Below are 23,584 nucleotides of genomic sequence, written 5' to 3'. Positions count from 1 at the left end.
GGTAATTAATGTATAACCACAAGGAATCAGAGCATGTAGAAAGGACCAGAGTAAATAAGCTTTACATACACATTCCTCGAATGCTATTCGCAAGAGAAGTTTAAAAAGGAGATCAGCTTTGCTGGTGTATTAAGATGAGCGATTTCTGGGTGATACTTCAAGCCATTAGAGTGTATTTCAGTGACACACTTGTGTGTAGGAAGAGCATTTCCTCCCCGATCTCGACAAAGGTTGGCTTTGTGGCGCTGGTGGCGGAGACAGCAGTAACCAGGGCCAGTGGCATCTCTGTGGACAGGGATGGGATGGCTGCGGATCTTCTCTGCCTCTTGCCTAATGGCATGTTGGAATGTTTTAACAGTTGTTGGGCGCCTGACCTGCAGCACTTGAGGTGATGGTCTTGTTACTGGTAGGCTGACTCTCAAAACCAAAGCAGGGAAAGGAATCAGGGTTTTACTGGCCGCATTAACTGGCCTCCACCATTTAACACCTGTATTTTCCCTTGAGTTATAAAGTGGTGGGTGCAGTATTGACACAAACAGGGTAACAGTTTACTGTGAGGCCTAACGTGGGTGGCCCAGGTACCTAAAGAGGGAAGAGAAAAACCAGGAAGAAGGGGTGACTCCTCCTCCTCCCCCCCCTGCCCACAAAGCCCCTGCCCCTGGTGCAGCCTGTGACAGCCAGTCCAGTTCTGTTTCCTAGAAGACCTTCCATATGTTATTGATTAAATTCTCATTGGGGAAGCAAGTGGGAACTTTTATCTGCATCTCTAACTGGTGTGGAATGGTGCCTTGGCCGTATTGACTGGCTATGGGATATGCTGGCGGTCACAGTTGTCTTTTACGAGGAAGAGCACCGAGTGACGCTGGTTGTCATTCTAACTCTGCTGTGTGGCAGCGTAAATAGTCCCCTTTCTAACCAACCTGGTGGGAAAAGTCAATATCCCATCAGCAGAGGAGGTAAACACATCAGGAGCTATGTCCTCTCTTTTCCTCCCCTGCTCTGTATTACCGCAGCTCTTTAAATGTGCTCTCCCCAGTCATCAGATGCATTTGTGTCATTCACATGCACGGGGTTGCTGGCCTGCAGCTCTGGCCTGCCGGGAGGCACTGGTTGGGGCCATTGTTGTGTATTCCCAGACTCGGATTATTAGAACTTTCAAATTGTCTTTCTGTTGCAGCCCCACTCTCTTTTTCCACCCCTTTTGGGCATTTTAATTCTCTATAAAACCTGTGGTTCTTTAAAGGACAATTTATGTAATTCAGAAAAGGTTGTGGAGAGCAAATGTGAATGTATAGCCAAGAAACAAAAATCTGGAGTCTGAGTTTTCGTTTTCCGGGTGTTTTATGGACTTGCGTGTTGCTGTTGTTGGAGGTTTGCTTTCTGTGAGTGGTGCGCTCTCCCCTCCATGTTTCCTGCCTGACCGGTTCCTATCGGGAGGTGCTGGGCAGCCTTGCTGCTCCCAGGCCCTTTGGCACAGGCCAGCATCTTATGGGGGCAGAGTCCTCACCTCAGGCCTGCGTATTTCTATGTGGGAGTAGTGATGCAGTGGCAGGGGGAGTAGGCAGAAGTGAGCCTCAGGTGCAGGCTGGGGGTTCTGGCTACCTGGGTTTGCGTGCCTACAACCCTGATTACCTGCTGTGTAACCTTGGGTAAGTGACTTAACCTCCCAGTTTCCTAAGCCATCAAATGGGGATGGGGGGCGCGGTGGGCGGGAAAGCAGCCTCTCCAAACACCTTACCGGGTTCCTGAACAAACATAGTGTCATCCCCCATGTGATCACCGTCTTCACCCAAAAGATCAGACCTGAGCATCACAGCCCCACTGCTCCTTTAAAAGAACAACATGTAGAAGTAGCAGGCTCTGGGAAGGGAAAGGAGAGGGATCTTTTCTCTGACTGGTAGCACCCTGCTCTGAAGGGAAAGGCCAGGGATGAATGTGTTGAAGGAGCAAGAGCCGCATATCCTGAGTTCACGCATTGTGGACAAAGAAGAGCAAAGAAATCTTGGCCATGGACAGACAGGTGCCCTCGGGGCCACTCACCTCTCGCCTCTTTGAGCAAAAAAGTTTTGTTTAGCAGAGGGAGGTGAACTGGAGGGACTAGAAGAAGCTGTCTAGGCCCAGCTGATCTGGGGAGTTGGGGCTGGAAGGCACCAGAGGCCATAGCTCCCTTTGAGATTAGGTATTTCCTGCTACTTCCAGACTTCGCAAGCAGTTGCATGCATGTGCTCGCAGCACCCATGAAAGTGGTGTCTGCATGTAGAGCTCACTTTGTCTGCTGCACATGAGCGTGCACCTGCAGTTCACATCAGTAGAGGGTGGCCCCGTCCCCCAGTGTGCTGAGTCAGCTAGGTGCTGAGAAGCGGACAGGCAGGAGAAAGGAAGAGAAGCTTTCACAGAGGAATGGTGGGCAGGGTCTGCATCTGACCGGCCCCAGGGGTAGACCAGAGATAAGATGGTGGAGATACAAATGGAATCAGCATCCTCTTCTCTGGTGGAATACTGAATGTTTTTTAAAGAAACTACCTGAAACTTCTAATCTCTCTCTCTCTCTCTCTCTCTCTCTCTCTCTCTCTTTTAGATAAATTGAAGAAGCAATTTTTTACCCCCAGAGTTCTGCAGGACTACAGAAAACTCAAGAACACAGCAGAGCAATTCTTGTCCCGAAGTGGCTACTCCGAAGTGAACCTAAGCAAACTCTTCGCTGGTTGTGCTGTGAAATCCTAAGGGAATCCCAGGAGTAACCAAGGAGGGGGTAGTTGAAAAATCCCAGCTTCCTCTGTGCCTCCGCTCTGGCCCTTACTGCCCTTCCTGCATCTGTTTCTCCCTTGGAACTGTGTCTCATGTTTGTGTGAATGTAGACAAGGAAAGGGGGCTGCAAAAATGTTGACTCTAATGTTCCGAAGCATCATAGAAGTTCCCGTCTTCATATTAAGATGTACTGCTTTAAAACACAACTCCAGGGCCCTTCTCCAAGCTCCCCTCCCCAAGGTCCTGAAGACCCAGTTTCTGAGGGAGGGAAATTGCTACTTGGTTTGAGAGTAGCTGGAATGTAAGTGACCCCAGGCTTTGCCTCAGGGTCTTTAGCCTATTCCCCCCCCCCAATAAAGAGAGGTTCTCAGAGCCTGACTGAAGAGCTGACATTTTGCTTTTTCACACGCCAATTAAACCCGATCTAAATCCAAATGCTTCTCCAGCCATCCAGGAGTGGGTGTCCTTTTCAGTCGTGTCTTTTATATAGGTAGCTGAGGGGGGAGATTTAGAAGCTTTGCACTCACTAAATAGATTAAACAGAGCAGGCTTGTTTATTGAATTGCTCCAAAGTCCAACAGACACACACTGAGCAGGTGTTTTACATTCACATTCCCTTTTTGCCCCTTAAATAGAAAGTGCAGGTAAAGGTTTATACAACAAGAAAGCACATTAAAAATAATTTCATACTCTAACAGTCCATTAACATGTGTAGGGGTTGGGGTGAGGATCACTGTGTTGTATTCAGAAAAATTGAGGGGAGGGATGCTTAATTGGCCCTGGTGCTTGCTATTTTTTTCTCATTTCTTCAGAATGGGACCCTCTTTGGCAGCAGCAAAAATATATTTCAGTATGGCAGTCTTTCCTCTCTTACATTCTTGGTAAGATTATACTAACAAAATGTTTCCCCTTGTACAACTATGCTGTGTTTTTTAAAAACATTGACCTGTGTGTTTTTATAAAAGAAAACGTATGTTGTGCCTTCTACTTAAGAATAAAGTTTTCTAAAGGGAAAGCAGTTGTGGTGAATCCTTACCAGGTGCAAAGAGTTGACTAGAGAGGCAGCAAGGAGTAACATGTGACTAGAGCCAGTTGCTGTGGCACACACCTGTAGTCCCAGCTACTCCAGAGGTGGAGGCAGGAGGATGGCTTGAGCCCAGGAGTTCAAAGCAGCCTGGGCAACATAGTGAGACCCCCACCTCTAAATACATACACACATACATACATATATATATGTGTGTGTGTGTGTATATATATATATATATGAAAGACTAGAGGCCATCCCCTTTTCAAACCTCAGCCCAGTTTCTTCATAGCCACCTCTATCAGAACCCAGCTCAGGTGTGCACAGCATGATATTTGGTTGAATGTTCTGAGAAGCATTCAGAATTTCTGTGACTTTAGGTCATTTAACAGATGAAGTATGGTTTCTTATGTGCTTTGCTGACTTAGCCAAGCCAAGAGACCAGCAAGAGACCAAGTCAAGAGACTTGCTCTTTTTGAAGAGCAAGGCCTAGGACTCCTGAGAGAAAAGCGCTCCCCAAGAAAGGTCCCCCTAGTGAAGGAATACTGATAGGTTAAGCAGTGGAAATGAAGCTGCCTTTTACGTTGCTTTTTCTTTTTATTTCTCTTCCTCACCTCCCCTCTGGCTCCCATCCCTCTCCTTTCTCCTCCTGCTCTTAGACTGAGATTCTAAGTAGAAACACTGTGGGTTTCGAGCCCTGTCAGTTAATTAACTAACTTGGTACTGTGTGAGCTCTGCAGTCTGTCACAAACTGGAGCACCCACGGTGCTTCAGGAACTAAGGGATTAATGTGGTTTTATTGCTCCCCTGGTCAACTCTTTCAATAATTGCTATTCTCACATAAGGTTAGGGAGATGGTTCTCTTAAGTGTGCTTCCTGAAGGGAAGGCATGTTTTCCTTGATTTCTGGGATCTGGGATTATATTAAATATAAATAGTTATCCTGAACTTGATCATCAAGAAACTCCAAGAGACTCAAGTGACTTCTCACTGGATGGTTTCTTGTCTCTGCCTCTAGATTATAACCACCCTGAGGGCAAGGACCATTTCTCTAGAATGTCAGACATTTCTAAGTACCGTGCCTGAAAAGAGCTAATGCAGCAGTTGATGTTTTCTTATTGGGATCTGTTAGAACTCCAGGCACCTAAGGATTCCAGAAGTTTGTGGAAAGTTGAAACTGCAACTTTAAGAACTCCAGTGAATCTCTGTTAGAAGATGGGAATATCACATACTTAACTTTTCTCTGAGAGATATTTCTACTCCTTGATTTGCGTTGGTTGATAGTACACCAGGCAGAACTGATGCAGAAACTTTGCCTATCTTATTTGTAAGGAGAGAGGTGACCCGCAGGTCTCCGTGGACTCTGGCATGGGTCCTAAACTCAAATTCTAAAAGTGAATGGATGAAGCAAACCAGGTTCACACTAGAGTGAGTGGCAGGGATTGTGGCAAACAGGAGTGGGCAGGTCCTGTCCAAAGGGGCCAGAAACTACTCAGTGATGCTGGCAGGGATGGGGCCCAGTGTGGCCACATGATTGAGTTTTCAAGAGAAGCCAGGAATCCAAATATTCCACAAAGCTTATTGATTTCTAAACCTTGACAACTAATTTTTTAAAATAAAACTTTAAACTCTGTGTGGGCCAGAGTAAACCTCTGGGCCAAAGTTTATCTGGGCCAGTTGGGAAATTGTACCCTAGAAGAACCCTGTCTCTGGAAAGGACACCTTTTCTGTTTAATTTAGGAACTAGGATTTGACCTATAGTGGATACGTGTACACAAGCTTATCTTGGACACAATCTGATAACCCTCCACTCTCCCACATATAAGATGCATAGAGGGGGCCAGAAGTAGAAAATCCCACAGAGTATGCTTGATAAGATTTTAATTTGTCCAGAAAACAGGTGGAGTTAATCTTGTGACTGTTGCCCAGGATGTGGGGGCTAATCAAAGTTCCAAGAGTGGAATTTGGGAGATGTTGGAATGAATTCACTGCCCGTCACCATCACCCCTTTCTCCAGCCCTTGCTACTTCTTACCTTCAACACACACACCATGCTCCTCGACATACTTCTTCAAACATCATTTAAAATGAGTTTGGCAGAAGATGCAACAGTAAGGAAACTCCAAAAACACATTTTCCTGTTTGTTTTAGGGTTTTAAGGAAAACACCAAGCCCCAGACCCTCTTGTCAGGATGCCCGACTCTTTAATTCGATGCTCCCATCCCAAATTTAAAGCTGCCATTCTCTGCTCCTGTCTCCCTCCCTCCCACCCCCTCTTTCTCCTCTCTCTCTCCCTCTTTCTCACTCCATCTCACCTAAATATTTCTTAATTGAACAGTTTGTGGTGGAGCTTCCTTATAGCAGTTTAATAGATTAACTCATCTCAGCCAGCCTCAAATTTCAGATTAAAATTCCTTCATCCCGAAGGCAGCATTATCAGGTTGTTGGAGGCTGTTTTCAAACCTTGGTTTTGAATAGCAGCGGCTCTGCATTAATTTAACCACTAAGCTAATAAGTAGGTTTCGTTTTGTTATGCTAAGCTTTATTGCTTTTCTTTTGATCAGAATGGTGTTGTTGAGCAAAGCAGCAGACAAGGCATTCTTTGATGAGGGAATTAGCGCTCCATTCTTCCTCTATTATTCATAGCGCAGTGGAATATGTAAGTACCTGAGGGTGTCAAAGGAGCGCAGGTTCTATTGCAAAGTGCTCGCCTTGTTTCTCTCAATAGCTGACTATGAGATGATAAACCGCTTAATACACTGTGCTAATTGGATGAGAGCAAAAAGAGATGGGAATTAAGGCGAGGCAAAAGGAGAAAGTGCAACCAGCCTTCAATTCACTCTTTCACCACTTTAACAGCACCAAAGGAGGCACAAGCTTTCTATAAGCAGACTAGAGGTTTTGTGCAGAGATAAAATGAACGTGTTAGTGGATTCAAGTAATACACTAATTATTGCACAGTATAAATACCACTACTGGTTTTATAACAGGGAGGTAAACTTCTTTTGAGAGGGTTATAGGATTGCTTGGCAGTGGTGTAGAACCTAATAAGGGCCCAGAGTAATAACCCCCTGGATTAACAAAATTGCTGCTTGTAGAAGTATGATTCAGGCTTTTACGAAGATTTCCGGAGAATGAATAAAAATGACTGAATGACATTTCTTAATGTATAACTGGTAATCACTCCCATTTCTTTAAAGGAAAAAAAATGTATACTTCAAACTGGACCCTTAATAATGTCCAGGGACAACAAGACTTCTTCCTTTGAAAAATGCTCTCCGCCCCGCCACCCCGCCAGCTCTCCCCACCGTCAGGTAGTGGGTTTTCTTCTTCCCGCCCCCCAGCCAGGCCGCCACTATCAGTGAAATATGCAGTTGTTCCGGGGACTTCTGTGTTCCAAAATATCATTTTAGGCCCCATTTAAGACCCCCTTCATTCAGACACACTCACTTTTGGGTATACACATACACACATGCTCATGGACATTGTTTTCCTCTGAAAGCAAGTTGGGCTAACCTATTATAATTTCCTTTTCTCTCGCATCAGCCCCTTTTGTCATTCTAGTCAGATGACACTTAAAAGGATACTAAACAGAACTACAGGTGCTTTGGCTCTTGATACTACAAATCAAAAACAACAGTGTTTGCCCCAATTGGTTGGGGGGTGGGTAGTAAGAGAAAAAAATGGGAAACTGGTCTGAGCCAATTTCAGCATGGATTTTAGTTTAAGTCTGAGTTTCAAGTCCCAAGGAGGCCCAAACTTTCTCAACAGTCACTCTCCCTAATTCTTCCACTTGCCCCCCCACATATCTAAGATGCCCGCCCTGACTACTGTCCACAGTTCGGGCCATGGGTAGTTGGTGACGGAAGGACACCTCTGATAATGTTATGCCAAATGCACCCTTTTTGCCTTCCAGGACCTCCTCCAGATCTGGCTAACCTGTCTGAATATGTAGCAAATTAACTTACCCCTTCCCCTCAACCCTCCCACAGAGGCCTGTCCCAGGCGTCAATTACCCCTCACCCCAAGATGCTGTGGGGGTGGCCCTGGGAAAGCAGGTGTTGGGCCATTCTGCCTTGGGTGTGATAGGACACAGCCATGCCCTGAACTAGGCTCTCGCAAACTCCCTGGGGCTCTGCGTGTCCTCCTCCATGGTGGAAGAGGTTTGCTTAAGGTTGGGGGGGTCAGCCGCTCCCAGCATTGTGACCAAGTTCCCAGATATTGGGGCCAAATTGGGTTGCCATTCATTAATAATGCTCACAATAAGATTAAATCATTCTGGAAAATCTCATAAAATCCCCCTAAGTACGCTCCAGTGGCTCTTTCCAATCCCCATCATTCAGCACTTGGGGAGGTTTGGAAGGAGAAGAAAATTGGTTTCTTTGCTTTTAATGCTGCTTTGAAAAGATACTCAGAGTTTGTCATGCGTGACATGTCACATGTTTAATGTGGACTTGCTGGAAGTCAGGGGGTCTTTAGCGTGTGATATTTATGGGGAATATTAAGTGCAGAATGAGGTCCCTCCAGCTGGGGAAAGTTGAAAGAATAGGAGGCCCAGGACCGGGCTTGTTTGCAGCATCAGAATGACATAGGATTAAGAGTTTGTAAAACAAGGCGAGGGGTTCTCATTGGCCAGTAATAAATGTAATCCTTGGAGGTAATTTCACGCAATTTGCTTCTGTTCCATGGAAGGGTCAAATGAGAAAAAATGACTTAAAAAAGAGTTCATTAACAGGAAGAATGGTACTGTTTCTCGTATACCATCCAACTAGCAGCCTGGAGGGGGGAAAAGAAGCCCTACTAAACAAAAAGGCAAAATCGACGGAAAATTGATATTAACCACAAAAAAAAAAAAAAAAAAAAAAACACACACCCAACTTCTTTCCCTCAGTCTTATCCAGCAGTACCCTGTCTCCTCCCCAAACTCTCCAGCGGTCCCGCCCACCCCAGCAAAGCGGCTTTCGCTCAGCGAGAGCCTGTGGATGTGGAGTCTGAGGGTTTTAGACTCTGAGACCTCCAGTAAGGCCCTAGAAAGTTCCCACTGGGCCTACTAAACCCGGGAAAGGAGTGGGTGGTAGGAATGGTAGTTGGCGGCCGCTCCCCATACCCCAGACCGGGGCCCTTCTTGCGAGTGCCGCCCCCGCGAGTCCAGGGCCAGCGTAGGGTGGCGGTGATCCACCCGACGGCCCAAGTGCCAGAAGCGGCCACCAGCCGGCTAGCCGGGTCGGCGAACTACCCAACGTTTCGGGCGGTCGGGGTCTCCGGGCGTATGGACCCGGGGTTGGGGGGAGGGGGGATTGAAGTGGGGAGTGAAGGGGGGTGCAGGATAGGAGGCGAGCCCGGGTCTCGCGGGCTCCAGCGCCGAGGCTGCCGGGCGGGCTGCCCACACCCAGGTGGGCACAGCGCCTGGCAGGCCGCTGACCTCTGCCCGACCTTGCACCCTCCCCTCGGCAGCGCACACTTGCGCCTTGGGCCGCGAGGGGACCCGGCCCCCCTCCTCCAGGGCGCGCGCGGAGCCCGAGGGCCCCGGCCGGGAGACGCACCCGCGCCCCCCGCGGCGACCGACTGGCCGGCGGCGTGGCGAGGCTGCCGGCCCCAGCTCCGCGATCGCGGTAGTCACGCCGCGGCACCCCCGCACCCCTCCCGCCTGCCCCTCTCCCCAAAGGTCCGGCGCGCTAATTACAGCAAATTGAAACTAATTAAGCTTCTCTTCCCTTTCCCATCACCCTGGGAGAGTCGGCGAGACCCAGCCCCCGCGGGCGGGCTTCCACCGAGCGGTCACCCGGAGGGGCGCGGGCAGGGCCTGGGGGAGGGAGAAGCTGCGGTCTCCGCCGCGGGGAGGGAGGGGTGCGCCGAGGTGGTTACGGATTGCAAATCTGTTTGGGTCTCCTCACGAAACCTGAGTTGTTTAGATTTTTTTAAATGTATACATTTACCAATGCCTGGATAAGTGATGTAATGACATTTGTCGAGTTAAGACCTGCCACTTGGATACCCCTCGCTGCCTTTCCATCACTACTGCTCCCGCATGTTTCTCTCTCTCTCTCTCTCTCTCTCTCTACCCCCCCCCCACACACACACACACACTCCCTCCTCCCTGAGAACGTGCCGTGGAGCCCGCCCCCTCGGAAGGGAGCGCCTGGGCTTCTCGCTCTCGCCATTACCTGTCATCTCGGACTGCGCACTTCACTTCCTCGCTACGTGGCACTTTCCAACAGCTCCCTTCGCCTTCCGAGCCAAGACTCCCGCTTGCTTCAAATTTCTGACTCCACCGTCAACAACGCCCACCATCCACCCATCCTGGAACTCACCCCACCTCCGTGGCCCGGGGCCCCCAGCTCCCGCTGCGATACGACCAGGGAGAGCCGAGGTGCGCGTGGAAAGTACCGCGGCGGCGTCCTTAACCTTTGTAGGAAATCCGGTTCCCTTTGAGGATCGGATTCAAACCAGGGACCTCTGCCAGGAAAACGCGTGTGCAGATAATCCCAGGAGATGCCTGGACACTGGAGCCCACCCTTGACTTCCGGGAGGGGGTGGGGTTGGGGGTTTCTACTGTCCCCTCAGCGCCTGTATGGAACATTCACACTTCGTTTTGTTAAACATATAATTTTTTTTTATTTTGAGCGTGACACTTCTCCACTAGATAGCAAGGAAAAGTGGTAACAATTACACATTACACAAAAGTACTGTACCATTGCCTTTATCTTGAAGGTTTCGGAAGCCTCTACAGTTAATAAGTTAAATAAAGGGCTTGAGTACATAAATATTTGTCTAGGAACCCTACCGTATCTACAACACAGTAAGAATCTACAGGAGGACAAACTTTTACCATACCACGCTGAGTGCAATTGCGTTATAACATTTCAAATATACAAAGCTCTGTTCTTCTTTTTTTTTTTTTTTAATAACAATGGTATGTACAGAATCAATAATCACAGTTTGGTGACTTCAACAGTCCATATTCTAGCAGAGTATTTCCCTTTGGTTTGATATAAAAACCTTGGTTGGTGTATGATAAAGAAGAGAACAAGAACAAGATGCCCCTTTCCTTTAAGTGCACTGTTAGCTATCTTACAGGCTCGCATTTGCTTCCCGGGCCCTGGCTTCACGCTGGGGCCCTCACTGGGGAGATCAACTTCGAGCGCCAAAATGCTATTTAAAAAAAAAAAAAAAAAAAAAAAAAAAAGGCTAAGTGGGGTGTCAGGAGAAAGAGGTTGGGCTTTTTAAATTTTTTACTTCAATGTCAGGCGTCTGGGGGAGAAAACCTCCCCAATATTTTCAGGAAAGCAAGAACAAGAGAGAGTGGATGTTGGAGTTGGAGCGAGGTTGGCAGTAGCAGGGGCAGGGGTGGGTGGACAGCCAGCCGAGGAGGTGCCACGTCCCGGAGCGCAGAGGGCTGCCATGCCCGCATCCAGAGTGCTGCGAAGGCGGCTGCGCTCTCTCAGTGCCGTCTCGGGAGTGTGCTGGTCCTCTGTTTCCATTTGGTCTTGAGTGGTGCTGAGTGAGGTGACCTTTCGGGGCGCGCGCGGGGCGCGGGGGTGGAGGGCAGCCTTTAGCACACCTCCTTGCCCGTGCTGGTGCCCGGCAGGATGTTGAGCTGCGTCAGCTGCGCCGCGTGCTCCTTGGCCTTGAGCCTCAGCGCGGCTATGCTAGAGGCGCGTCTGTCTGCGGCCGCCGTGGCCGGGTCGGCCAGGGCGCCCGATGCCACTGCGCCCTCCACGGCGGGTGTGGGCTGTCTCAGGAGAGCGGCCGCGGTCGACGCGCTGGTCAGGGGGGCCATTGTGGAGAAGAGCCTGCGGGGAGAGCAAACAGCGCGGTCATGGCCTCGGGAGCTGTGCGCGGCGCCTCAGGCAGCGTCTCCAGCCGCTAGTCGCCGCGGCAGCTGAGGGGTGCGGTACCCACGGGACCCGGATGGGCCGCGGCGGGGGAGGGGGGGGGAATGGGCAGAGGGCGCGGGCGGAGGCTGGACCCCGCAGAAAGGGCTTTCCCAGGGCAGGGAACCGACTGGGATGAAAAGACCGAGTCCAGATATTCCCCGAGGGGCCGGGCCGGGGTCCACAGGCGGGCGTGGAAAGCCCACGCCCCACGGCCCAGTGGCGTGGATTCCGTGGTTTCGCTTAAACGGACGCTGTATTCCAAGGCCAGAGGCTGCAGACACTATCTTCTAGGAGAGAATGCGGAGGGAGAAAAGGAGAGACGGAGAGCAAAAGAAGAAGGGAAGGTGGAGGGTGGGAGTGGGGAGGAAAAAAGACGGAGAAGGTGGGATTCCAGCTGCCCAGGCGCACGCCACGGGCTCTAAGGTCTCCCTCCGGCTCCTCGGCCCGGGACTTACTGCGCCCTGGAGAAAGAGGCCTAGCTCGCCGGCCTCCCGGGCCACCCGCGCCGCCGCGGCCGCCCTTCCGCCTGGGACTCAGCGACCCGCGGCTGGCCAGTGCCCGCGGGTGGGAGGGAAGGACGACCGCCTGTTGATTTCCGCTCGACGGGCGGGTGTCACCTGCCAGCAGCCCCACATCCTGGCGCGGCGACCCCAGCGGTCTTCCCCGCGCCCCTGTGACCTCTGGCCTCAGGGAGCCCCCGACCCACGACCCTGGCGCAAGGCGCAAGGCGACGCCCAAGCCTGGCACCCACGCCAGCGCCACCGCCTCCGCGTGGCGCCGGGATTACTCCACGTGACGCTTACACCCCATGCACACAGCACCCGGACATTAGCTGTGGCGGGAGCCGCCCGGGGCCACCGGACACCACTCCCACGCCCACCGCTTTGGAGCGCCCGCGAGCTTTCCCAACCGCCTCCCTGAGGGCTCTGGCTCCAGGCCCGCGGGGCCAATTCCGAATTTCCAGGGTTAGAAATGAGCCCACCTGGGCTCACGGAGCGCCGCCTCCTTCTCCCAAGCCCACTGCTCACTCCTCGCACCACCCCAGCCCAGACCCTCTTCCAGCCTCTCCGAATCTCGCAACTCGGTCCTCCAGCCACGGTTCGCCTGGGTTTACAAGTCACTTGTCAGAGGGAAAAAGTGGAGGGAGGGAAGAGACAGAACTTGAAAATTTTTCTCAGAAAGATATGATAAAGTGTGACCCGGAGGTGGCGTAGTAACATGCCCTGGTTCCATTAGGTAAACTGAGTCACTAACTCTGCTTCAGTGCACTCGCTGTTTATTTTATTGGTTTGTTATAAGAAACTAAATTTACTCCGAGTCTTAATTTTCTGTAAGATGATTTTTTGTTAAGCAGCTGCGCAGTTGGATGAATCTATTATTTCTTTGTTCTCCCAAAGAGTGATCATTGAAGCTGCATCCAGTTTTATTTTCACTGCGCTAACACAATACATCCCTCCTTTGTTTCTTTGTCTATGTGATTATGCAGACTTTTTATTTCCTCATTCGATGTTCATTAAAGAAAAGGAGTTATAAGATGAGCTGTTTCTTTTATTTCGTTGTCTTGTACTACCTTGTAGATCGGGGCTTGCACATACGGAGGTGTCGTGTCGTTGGCAGCGGGTCACGAGTGACAAGGAAGATGGAGTCTGGGGCAGAAGAAAGAATTCTGTGCACCCAGAGGGCCTGGTGGCTCGAGGGCTCCCATGGGGATGAGGGCTGTGTTCCTCAGGTTGCCAGGTTTGGGGGCATGAGGAAGAACTTTTGCAAAACTTGAAAAGTCATCCCTGCTCTGTACCCTACACCTGTACATGTTTGCTTGAATACCACCTATGGTGGGAGTTGCTGCAGCCTTCAGATGGTACTTTTACAGCTTTCATTCCCCGTTGTCACGGTTGTCGTTACTGCCACTGCCTTCCCCTTTCCCATTCAGTTCCAAGTCAATCCCTTCAAGACCCCCCTTTTTTTGAGGCGCAATTAGAGAGTTTTTTCTCTGGCTATAGTCTCTGAGGTTGGGCCAAAGAAAAAGATGTGTGTAACCCTGTTTGACTCCTGCCTCCTCCCTGCCCCCAGCCTCTGTGTGTATGAGAGACAGACAGACAGACAGACAGACTTCCGAGGCCACGCGTTACCTGCCGAATGCCGGGCTGATGAAAGCCGGGTGTCGGAACACTGCCGCTCCGAGGAAAGTGCTCAGGCCCAGCGGCGCCCCGCTGGGCGGCAGGCTGGCCGAGCCGGGAGGCGGAGGTAGGCTCGGGAAGGCGGCGGCGGCGGCGGCGGCGGCGGCAGTCCAAGCAGAGTCTAGCGCCGGGTGGTGCGGAGGGAAGGGGCTGGCGTCCAGGTAGGGGCTGAGCGGGTGGGTAGCAGAGAGCGGCCCCGGGAAGGGTAGCCCCGGGGGGTGGGTCTGCGCGCCCGCCTTCTCCCGCTTGCGCCACTTGGCCCGACGGTTCTGGAACCAGACCTGCAAGGCAGAGAGAGCCCAGGGTCGGCGCGGCTCGGGCCGGCGGGCGCACGGGGCGCGTACCCGTCCCTTCACTCGGCGCGCTGCAGGGCCCGCCTTCCTTTCCACCGCGGCCCGCGCCCACCAGCCCCTCTTTGGCCTCAGGTAGTTTTCGGACATGTCTGGGGCCAAATGAGCAGTGAATAGGAGCCACAACTTCAAGTCAGCAGCAAACAGGACAAGCAAACCCCTTCTGCCCGCATTCCAACTGGGCCAGTTTTCCAAGTTTAAGGAACGCGATTCAGTGTGTTTAGAGTTGGGGAAACCAAAGTTTAAACGTCTGTGCTGACATTTGCTTGCTAGGATCTTTAGGCAGGTCACTTAAACCTCTCTGAACCTCAGTTTTCGAATCTGTAAAATGGGGATAATAAAACTTCACTCATAAGGCTGTTATGAGGACTGGGTAAAATAAGGCAAGTGAAAGCATGCATTCAATGGTGACTCTAGGGAATGGGCAGCCACCAAGAGATGAGGGACATGCTTGTTTTACTGTATGTCAGCTATTTTCACCTATTTCAGATTTACGCAAGAGCTGGCAAAATTCTTGGCTCTGTATGGAAGAGGAAAGTGGAAAGAGAGTTCATTTATTCTTTTCAGAAATATTTACTGAACACCTAAGAGCGCTATGCTGGGTTCTGGGGTTCAGGGAGGGATGAGAGGGAGGGAAGAAGTGCTCGAGTTAATTAGCAAGCATACATTTCAAGGGGTCATTCCTCTATGAAATGAAACAGGGGTACACAGCCTGCTCTTGGCAGGGGCTCCCTGCAGGACCCAGTTCTATGCAGGAAGGCACTGACTACATGGATGAAGCAGGCAGCAATACCTGGGCGCATAGAAATCAGAGGGCAGGATAGGTGTAGACTTTTCACATCTTCAGAGCTAACAAGTCTTTTATTTCCTTTTGGAGATGTGGTTTAAATCGGTTATTTAAATAAGATAGTTCTAGGCTTGGAGGAGGTTTTCAGCCTGAGGTATTTTCCTAATTGCTAATAGAAAGCAATTTTAATAGAGACCTTTACCTGAAATATGGCAGCTACCATCATCTAAAAATAAACCCCAGGAGCATGAAATTATTTTTATGTGACCTGCTCATCACACCCACAGCTGGGAAGATATGCTCCTTCTCCCCTGAAGGCATTAATATTTTTAGGGCTGGGTTTATAACTGCACGCAAGTCTGAAAATTAAGAATGAACTCCAGGGCTATACAGAGTTATATTAAAATATAATGTAAATTATCCCAGAGGAATATATTTTAAAATGTGAAACACATCCATATTTTTCAAATCTACACACTGGGACTTGTTACCAGCAGTAGCATCTAAGCTTGGTTTGACTTCTAGACAGCCCCCCAGGGCAAGAAAAATCAAGAATCCAAATCGGTCAATTACTTCCAATTCTGCCAAAAGGGGGCCCATTGACACCATTCCACAGCCTTCAAAATAATCTATTTGTGAATTTCAGAAACACTTCAGTGTGGAAACCCAGAGGCTTGAAAAAGTAAGACTGTAGATGGGACCGGACTGGGTGGGCAGCTTTTGTGTATCCAAATCTGTCTAGACAAGAATATCCGCCACTCCTTGATCACAGTGAAAGAATAAGGGGAACTGGGGGCAGTGGACTCAGAATGCCCTCAAAGAACATGGAAACCTTTTTACAGACAGATCGTCTCTCCCGGCTCAACTGCAATTATCAAGATGTCCCCCTGCAATTCCTCATTATTGAATTAATACCTCTGAGGCCCCCCAAAGGTAAACGAAAGGACTCTAATAATTCATATTCACTTAATTACATCTTCTCCAGTGAATAGGGAGAGAGGAGAAAGGGAGGGGGCGCTCTCTTTCTTTTTAAAAGTTATTTAACTTTCCCACGACTCATTCCCCTGAGCTGAAAATACGGAGTTGCTGTCACATCTCTGTTTGACAATGGAGAAATGTGTCAACAGAAAGGAGGGGACAGGCCTCATCATTAGCCCTCTAATGCAAGAAGCTGTTGTGTATTAAATGAGCCATATGGAATTTATTGTGCTTTATCAGCGCTTGATTTTGACTGTAAAGTGATTCACTCAGCTCCTAACCCGGGGACATCTGTTTTCTGTTGGCCATCGGGGCTGCTCAGTGTTGATCGTCTCTTTGGTTATGAGGCCTGGGTTCGGAAATGCACTCTGGTATGGGGCTGCAAACACCTTTAATAGCATTGCACTCACTCCCTATTAGATCAATGTGGGCTCATTGCTATAAAAAATGGGAAATCAAATAGCATTAGCCAGCTCCTTGTGTGGGGCGGAGGGGAAATCAAACAGCATTTTGCCTTCAAATGGCCCTGTTTGTTCTAGCACTAAGTGGGCTTTTATGAAGCCCGATTGGAGACTTAATCGCAGCCAAATACCTGCTTGGGGCTGAGCGGATTTGTCTAACAACCAAATCCATGCTCCATCCCATTATTTCAATCAGGAGAAGTAGGTTGGTGGATTGTTTCCTATAGGGGCTTTAGGGCTAGGGGCTCCCAAACTGCAGTCTCAGGGACTCTAAAGCCCTTGTTCTGATCCTGGACTCCTTCCTCCGGCTCCCAAACCCAAAAACTTCCCCCTTCCACCTCCCATGTCTGAAGTTTTAAATATCTTTGTGTGTGTGAGAGTGCTTGGGTCTACTTTTCTGATTCTGCTTCTCTTGGTTTTGTGAAGGGGATCTCAACCCTCCCCCGCCCACCTACCAACCCAATCTCTCTCTCTCCTGCTGGCCCCCAGCCCTCCTCCCTCCTTCTTCCCTCTGTTGTGCAGCTCACCTGGACTCGGGCCTCGGTCAAGTCCAGCCTCATGGCCAGTTCCTCCCTATAAGAAAGCAACAGACAGACAGGAGATCACTGCAGGCCCCAGCAATGCCCTCTCAGCTATCCACTCCTCTATGGTAGGCCTACTCCACTAGGGTCTCCCCTGGCTGCCTGCCCCCAACCCCCAAACATATGGGCATTGCCATTCCATCACCCCTGGAGTGCCAACTATTTGACTGAAAATGCAAAAACATGAAGTACATTGCCAGATATAGGATATTATCTATTATATCATACTACATTCGTGTGTGACAAGCAAGGGTGGCTTCTTGAGTCTCTGAGTCTACAAACCTGGGTACACAGGTTCTCTCTTAAGCCAGAGTTAGACAACACACACACACACACACAGAGCTTACACCCTGTTTTGTCCTAATATTAAGTGGAATAGGAACTCAGCACTTAAGTAAGAAAATATTTTTCTGTCCCCTTGGTTTCATTCTGCCTTCTTTTTAAAAATTTCTCTTCCCTCCTTCTTCCTTCTTCTCTTTCCAGCGCTATGCCTTTCCCTCCATCTCTCTCTCCCCCGCCTTCCTCCCTCCATCATCCCCTTGGGTTACACTCCCCATTACCCTCTGCAGGTATGTTAAGCTTGTTAAGAGTTCAGTGGGGTAATTTTTCGATTAAACAAAATTCTGCGCACCTCCTGACTCCAGTGCCCACTACAAACCCTGCCCATCTCAGGGGAAGTCAATTTAACTGAAACCCTACCCCGTCATTGCAGTTATTACTGCGACAATTAAGGCAAATAGGAAACCATTAAGATGCTGTAAAACGGCTTACGACCTGTTTACCGAAAATATGAGCGCGCCGAGAATAATTGGCCCTCCGCTCGCTGATATGAAAGAGCGGGGGCCGCCGAAGCCTGGGACCTGGGGTTGCCCTGCCGGTAGGCCCCCAGTCCACACCTGAAACTTCAGCACCAGAGGTAAACCGTCTCCATAAGTGCCCTCCGTTGTCCCCAGCTACAGCGGGCATCAGCAAATCTAAAGCGGCACTTCAGGCTGGCTCAGGGCCGGAGCCAAGGGGCTCAGACTCCTGGGTTGGAAGGAGGTGGGGGTGGGGCGGGGAAAAGGAGCTGCCCCTCCTCGTGCACTTCGGTCCTCCCCCGCCCCCAAGCCCGCCAGAAGCTAAAAAAGGGCGGACCTGGATGCCAACTGACACCAGCTCAGTTTCTTCTTTGGAAATACACACGTATGATAAACGCAAAACGCTGGTCGGCCAATTCGCTATTCGATAGCACACATAGGTTTTTAAACTTATTTCCTTTTTTAAAGATAAGGAAAGGACTGGGTGACACAGGGGAAGACAAAGTGTAGCCCAAGCGATGACCAGGTTTAAGTGCCTTTGCCTGGCATTAAGTCCGCTCTTTTCTGTTTCTGGTTAGGAGAGTTAGGCAATTGCCAGGCCAACTACATTTTGGAGTTAACTCGGCCTCCCGAGCCCTAAGCAGCGATTTCTCCTCTGGTTCAAAGGGGCGGGCAGCATTCCCCTTCTAAAATGCACATTGAAAAACTGTGCACGTCTCCTTTGAAGGAACTGCCCGCGCTTGACAAGCCCCGCGCTAGGCAGTCACCATCCCTTTCTCCCCCTCAGTGGGGGACGTTTGCCCTAACCCTTGCTCCTCGCCTGAGCTCAGAACTTGGCCTTGGAGTGGGAGAGAAGGACCCCTACCTGGACCGGCGCCCCAGGTGGTCGGCTGAATAAGCTGGGGCCGAGGGTCCAGTCATCACACAGGCACATGTTTCCCAGAAAAACAAATGGAGGTGGAGTGTGACCAGGTGGAACACCCGGCTTGGACACTGATCCAAAGAGAAAATTCCCCCAACTGCTTTGTCTACTCCCTGCCAGGCTTCCAGCAATCATTGCCCACCCGGTAAACCCGTTTACATTAAACGCACGGTGGGTTTAATGTGTGTGTCGGGAGAGGACAGAGAGTAGAAGGGAAGAGTCTGGCTGGGGCCCCTCAGGTGTTCAGACACCAAACACTGCCCAGTTCTGATTTCCTTTGGTTATTTCAGGAGTCCTGAAACGACAGAACTCGAATCTTTTTAAAGGCCTTCTCCGCTGGCACAGGCTCCAGCTTCACTGCGAACTGCGTAACTGATACCCACCAGGCTCCTGGGGCACCAGGCGGGGGTGGCGAGCGCACAGCACAGCGACCAAAAATAGCCCCTGCTTTGCTCTGGCCGCACGACCGCGGACAGCGCTTCCTGAGCCTCGCCGGGGACCTAGCCCGGACTGCAGCTCCGGAGGCCTTGTGTCTGCCCTCTGCTGCGCGCGCGTCTCCAAGGTGGCGCTTTCGGGCGCTCTTTGGAGAGGCTGTTTCTTTTCCTCTCTCTAACTAAAACTTGTAATTTGAAAACATTAAACTGCAACGACCTTGGGAAGGAGAGAAACCATTCCAGCCTAAACTTAAAGCACGAACCGGGATAGGGGTGGGGGGAGTGGGTGGTTTGGGTGAGCAAGGGTGGGTGTGTTGGGAGGGCGCTCCTCCGCAGAGTCCAGGAGCCAAGTGTCCGCCCTGAGGCTGGGGCCCCTGCCCGCCTGCTGTCCCTCCCTGGGGCCAGCGTGCGCTCTCCGCCGCTGCGGCCGAGACCACCCTACGAGCTTACCTGGTGAAGACGTCGGGGTAGTGCGTCTTCTGGAACGCCCGCTCCAGTTCTTCCAGCTGGTAGCTGGTGAACGTGGTGCGGTAGCGCCTCTGTTTGCGTTTCAGCAGCCCCTCCTCCGAGTCGCTGCCCGCAGACAGGCACACGCTGTCCTCGCCGTCCTTGCCCTCAGCGTCTTCCGGGTGCAGCAGCAGCTCTTCCTTGGGTGACAGCTCCCCGCCCTCTGTGACCACTGCAGCTGCAGCTGCTGCGGCCACGGCGCCAGTGGCAGCCACGGCGCAGCGCCGGGGCTCCTTGAGCAGTGCGCGGGCGTTGTCCTCCAGCAGCTCCTCCTCATCGTCCTCCAGCAGTTCCTCTTCCTCGTCCTCATCCTCTTCGTCCTCCAGCAGCTCCTCCTCGTCGTCCTCGGTGCCGGTGCCGCCACCCGCAGCCGGGGCGCTGCCCGGGCCCCCGGCAGCGCCGAGGCGTTCCTCCGGGTGCGTGACGCCCCCCGGGCCCCCCAGCTCATCCAGCGCGGGCGGCGGCGGCACGAAGGGCGCCCCGTTCTCGCGGTACGACTTGCTGCGGCTGATGCTCACCTGCGGCGCCTGGCTGATCTTGAGCGTGTCCCAGGCCGCGGCGGCCGCGGCCGCGGCGGCCGCGGCGGCCCCTGCGCTGTCCGGCCGTTCCCCCGGCCGCGCGGTTGGCGGTGGCGGCGGAGGGGCCTCCCCGCGTGGACCTGCCGTGGCCGTGGCGGCTGCAGCCGCCGCCGCCGCCGCCGCCGCCGCCGCCGCTGCAGCACCCTGAAGGAGGCGGCCCCCGCCCGGGCCGTACAGGCGCCGCAACTTGGGCGGCAGGTGCAGCTCGGCCTCGAACGGGGCGCTGCTGCTCTTGGGGGAGCCTGCGGGCAAGGGAGAGAGATCAGCCAGCCGGCCAGCCGGGGAGTCCCTGCCAGGGCTGCTGCCGGGGCCCGCCCGCAGTTGCTCCCCCAGTGCCTAGGCCCAGGCGTGCAGGGACCGCGCACCACCAGACTTCGACGCCTTGGCCTCTTTCTCCACTTTTCTTGCTCTTTCTTTTTCTTTCTTTCTCTCCCTCTCCCTTTCTTTGGGTTCCTTCTTTTTTCCCTTCCCTCTCTCTTCTTTCCTTTTCCTCTCTCACTCTCCCTCTTTTATTTCCTATCTTCCTTCCCTTATCTATTCCTCTTGCCCATCTCTTCCTTTTCTCTCCTTCTCTTTTTTTCTTTTTCTTTCTCCCCCTCCCTTCTTTTCCTCATCTCTCCTTCTTCTCTCCCCTTTTCTTTCTCTTTTCGCAGGCTTTCTCTCCCCTCTCTCCTTCTTTCTTCTTTATTCCTTTCTCTTTCCCCTTTCCTACTCTCTCACTTTTATTTCCCTTCCCACTTCGGGGCAGAGGAAAATCCGAAAACATTCTACAACTTTAAAAAAAAATCACCACCATCCTGAAAACTTTGCGCACGACTTCTGCCCGCTGCTCCACCATGAGGGCAAGGGCTGGCAAGAGGGTTGCAGCCCTGAGGGCGACCGCTGCGGGGCGGGGTGGGGGACAGCGACCCTGTGGCTCCAAGTGCAGGCCGCGCCCCAACAGCCCACAGCGGGAGAGGGCTGGGGGGCTTCTTGCACAAAAAGGCAAAGAAAAATCACCCTGGCAAAAATGTTCTGGGAGAGGCCTGGGGCAGAGAGGGAGTGGGAGTGCAGCAGGCACAGGCCGCTCCTTCCTTTTGAGGAAGCGCCTGGCATAGGTGCCACTGCAAGCTAAAAAAAGAAAGCAAAAAAGTCAATTTTATTTAAATGTCCCCTTCTCAACCGTCTGCTCCTGCCGTCCAAACTGCGTTGTGGCTGGACGGCTGGTTTTTGAATTTTAAAAGAAATCAACAGTTCTTTCCTTTCCCTGCGACACCTCTGCAGCAAGCTGGAGGCGAAACTTGAGGGTAACAGGCTCGGGGCAAAAGGATACTTGTTCTGGAATTTTTAATTTCAGAAAAAAATAAAATATTTTAAACAGCTCAACTCTATTTTAAAAAATAAAATAACAGAGAAAAAAATTAGCACCCAGAAGTCACACATTTCATACATTTTAGATACATTAAGGAGCATTTGGAGAATCCCAGGAAGATGTTTTCTGCAAAGCTTTGGTTTAAAAGGTCACAAGTAATCTACAATTAAAAAAATAAAACCAAAACACCGCATATACAGAAATCTTCCAAAGAGGAAAGGCCAAGGCTCGCTCAGCCTGGAGACCCCGATTCACCAGCTTTTGGGCTTCTTGTCTTCATCAAGTTGTTGCTACAAGGGTCCACCGGCCATCTACTGTTTCTGACCTGTCGCCCCTATTCAGAGCACACCCAAGGCCACCAAAAGGGGCATTTAAACAACCTAACGATCAACACCGAAAACCTAAAGGCTCCCTAAGCGAAAACGGGCCTTTTTCTGGAAGCAGGGAGGGAGGGAGAGACAGCCCCTGGCTAGATATTTAACGCTCTGTGAGGCAGCAGGCCTCAGAGTTATGCCCTCTTCTTCCTTCCTCTCCAAATTGACAATTCCAGGCCACTGGCCCCCGAACACTAAACATCCAAATCAGGGCCCAACGCCCTTAGTAAGTGCCTGACGGGCGCATCCTTACCTTGCACTGCCTTTTCTGGGTCGGCGCGGCTGGTCAGCGGAGCAGGCAAGCTCTGCGCGGCTCCCAGCAACCGCATTTTGCACGGGCTCCTCCGGCCCAGGATGCTGTCGATGCAGTAGGAGGAGAGCAAAGTTGGTGATTTACTTTTGCACTCGGGCCTCTCGGAGCAGCCCTCCTCCTGGTACTGATTGCTCATGGCTGGGGCTTTTTCCCAGGGCGCAGAGAGCAGATCGCCGGCTGCCTCTCCCGGAGGGTGGGATGGATGGGTGTGTGTTGGGGGTGGGGTTAGATAGCGGGTTATAATGGATATTATTGCGATCTTTGTGCCTCTCTGCCTCCCTCGGTTGCCGGCTGCCGGCTCCCGCCCTGCCCGCGGCCCGAGCTCGCCCTCTCCGCGCTCAGGACAAGCGGTAACAAGTGTAGTGAGCAGCGGGCGCAGAGCTCTGGAGTCTCTCTCCTCCACGTGCTGAGAGGCGCCCTCTGATTGGCTCTCGCCAGAGGCCGGGCAGCGTCGGCCTGTGGGCGCGGCGCAAAGCCCGGACTGGATTCCAGAGGGGCAGGCGGGGAAGGGGGCAGCGGGCACGCACCAGAGCCAATTTTCCTTTTCTTTCTTTTCTTTTCTTTCTTTCTTCTTTCTTCCTTTTCTCTTTCTTTCTTTCTTTTCTTTTCTTTCTTTTTTTAAATTACCAATTTTCTAAGTCCGCCATCCTCTTCCTGCAACTCCTCCTTTGACCATTTAGTGTCGGCCGAAGTTCTAGCTTATTGGGATGTCAGGCCTGTGAATGCCATCCGGGCGCCGTGCGCCCCTTCCACTAACCCGAGGACCTCGTTCCCTTGAGGCGAGGCCTCGAGGCTCACGTTCAGACTCACTTGGCACTTTTCAAAGCCGATATTGGGCTCCCAGGACACCGCCTTGACCTCACTGGCGTTCAGTTGCGGTCCTCTCTAGGCCGGAGGGGCGTCGAGGGGCCAGGGTGACCGCCCCAAGCAAACATCTGCCGTCTGGGAGTTCGCTTTTCTCTTGTGGCCCAAGGCATTGCGCTGCCTGTCTTCACCCTGAGCCCGACTGTGGCTCTCTTGTTTGTAGCGTCCCCCAGCCGTTCTCCTCTCCGTTTTAAACTCTGGAATGGGAAGAAGCCTCCTTACAGACAAAGCTCTGCCATAGGCGTGCGGCCTTCCCTAGAGCATTTACTGGGTGGGAAGGGACAGGCGAATATCAGCAGCGAGGAGGGGCGACTGGGGACGAGTCTGGGGGCCTCCTCTTTCTCCCTGGACTCTCTTCCCTCTTCCCCCCACAAATTCATATCTGTTAGGCAGTCACCCTGAGGCTGTTCACCTTCCAATCGCACCTAGGGAGCAGAACCCTCGGGGATGCCTGACCTCTCCA

At 51.8% G+C, this 23,584-nt stretch overlaps 2 protein-coding genes across 2 annotated transcripts in view; one reads left to right on the top strand and one right to left on the bottom strand.

Moving 5' to 3' along the window:
- The window catches only part of POLA1 (DNA polymerase alpha 1, catalytic subunit), a 305,080-nt gene extending 301,317 nt beyond the window's left edge, over positions 1-3,763 (top strand). Inside the window, 1 exon segment of the mRNA XM_073013830.1 lies at positions 2,577-3,763. Within this exon segment, the coding sequence (XP_072869931.1) occupies positions 2,577-2,724 (148 nt within the window). The 3' untranslated portion in view covers positions 2,725-3,763.
- A 7,177-nt stretch (positions 3,764-10,940) lies between these two features.
- ARX (aristaless related homeobox) lies at positions 10,941-22,593 on the bottom strand. Its single transcript, XM_037986435.2, has 5 exons — positions 22,198-22,593; positions 19,585-20,461; positions 16,928-16,973; positions 13,777-14,105; positions 10,941-11,563 (listed from the first exon to the last, which is right to left on the bottom strand). The coding sequence occupies exons 1-5, from the start codon at positions 22,391-22,393 to the stop codon at positions 11,323-11,325; spliced, it is 1,689 nt and encodes a 562-aa protein (XP_037842363.1). The 5' UTR covers positions 22,394-22,593; the 3' UTR covers positions 10,941-11,322.
- Between the last annotated feature and the right edge of the window lie 991 nt (positions 22,594-23,584).

This window comes from Chlorocebus sabaeus, chromosome X (assembly GCF_047675955.1).
Source record: "Chlorocebus sabaeus isolate Y175 chromosome X, mChlSab1.0.hap1, whole genome shotgun sequence".
Lineage (NCBI taxonomy): Eukaryota > Metazoa > Chordata > Mammalia > Primates > Cercopithecidae > Chlorocebus > Chlorocebus sabaeus.
This window is presented reverse-complemented; position numbering and strand designations above follow the sequence as displayed.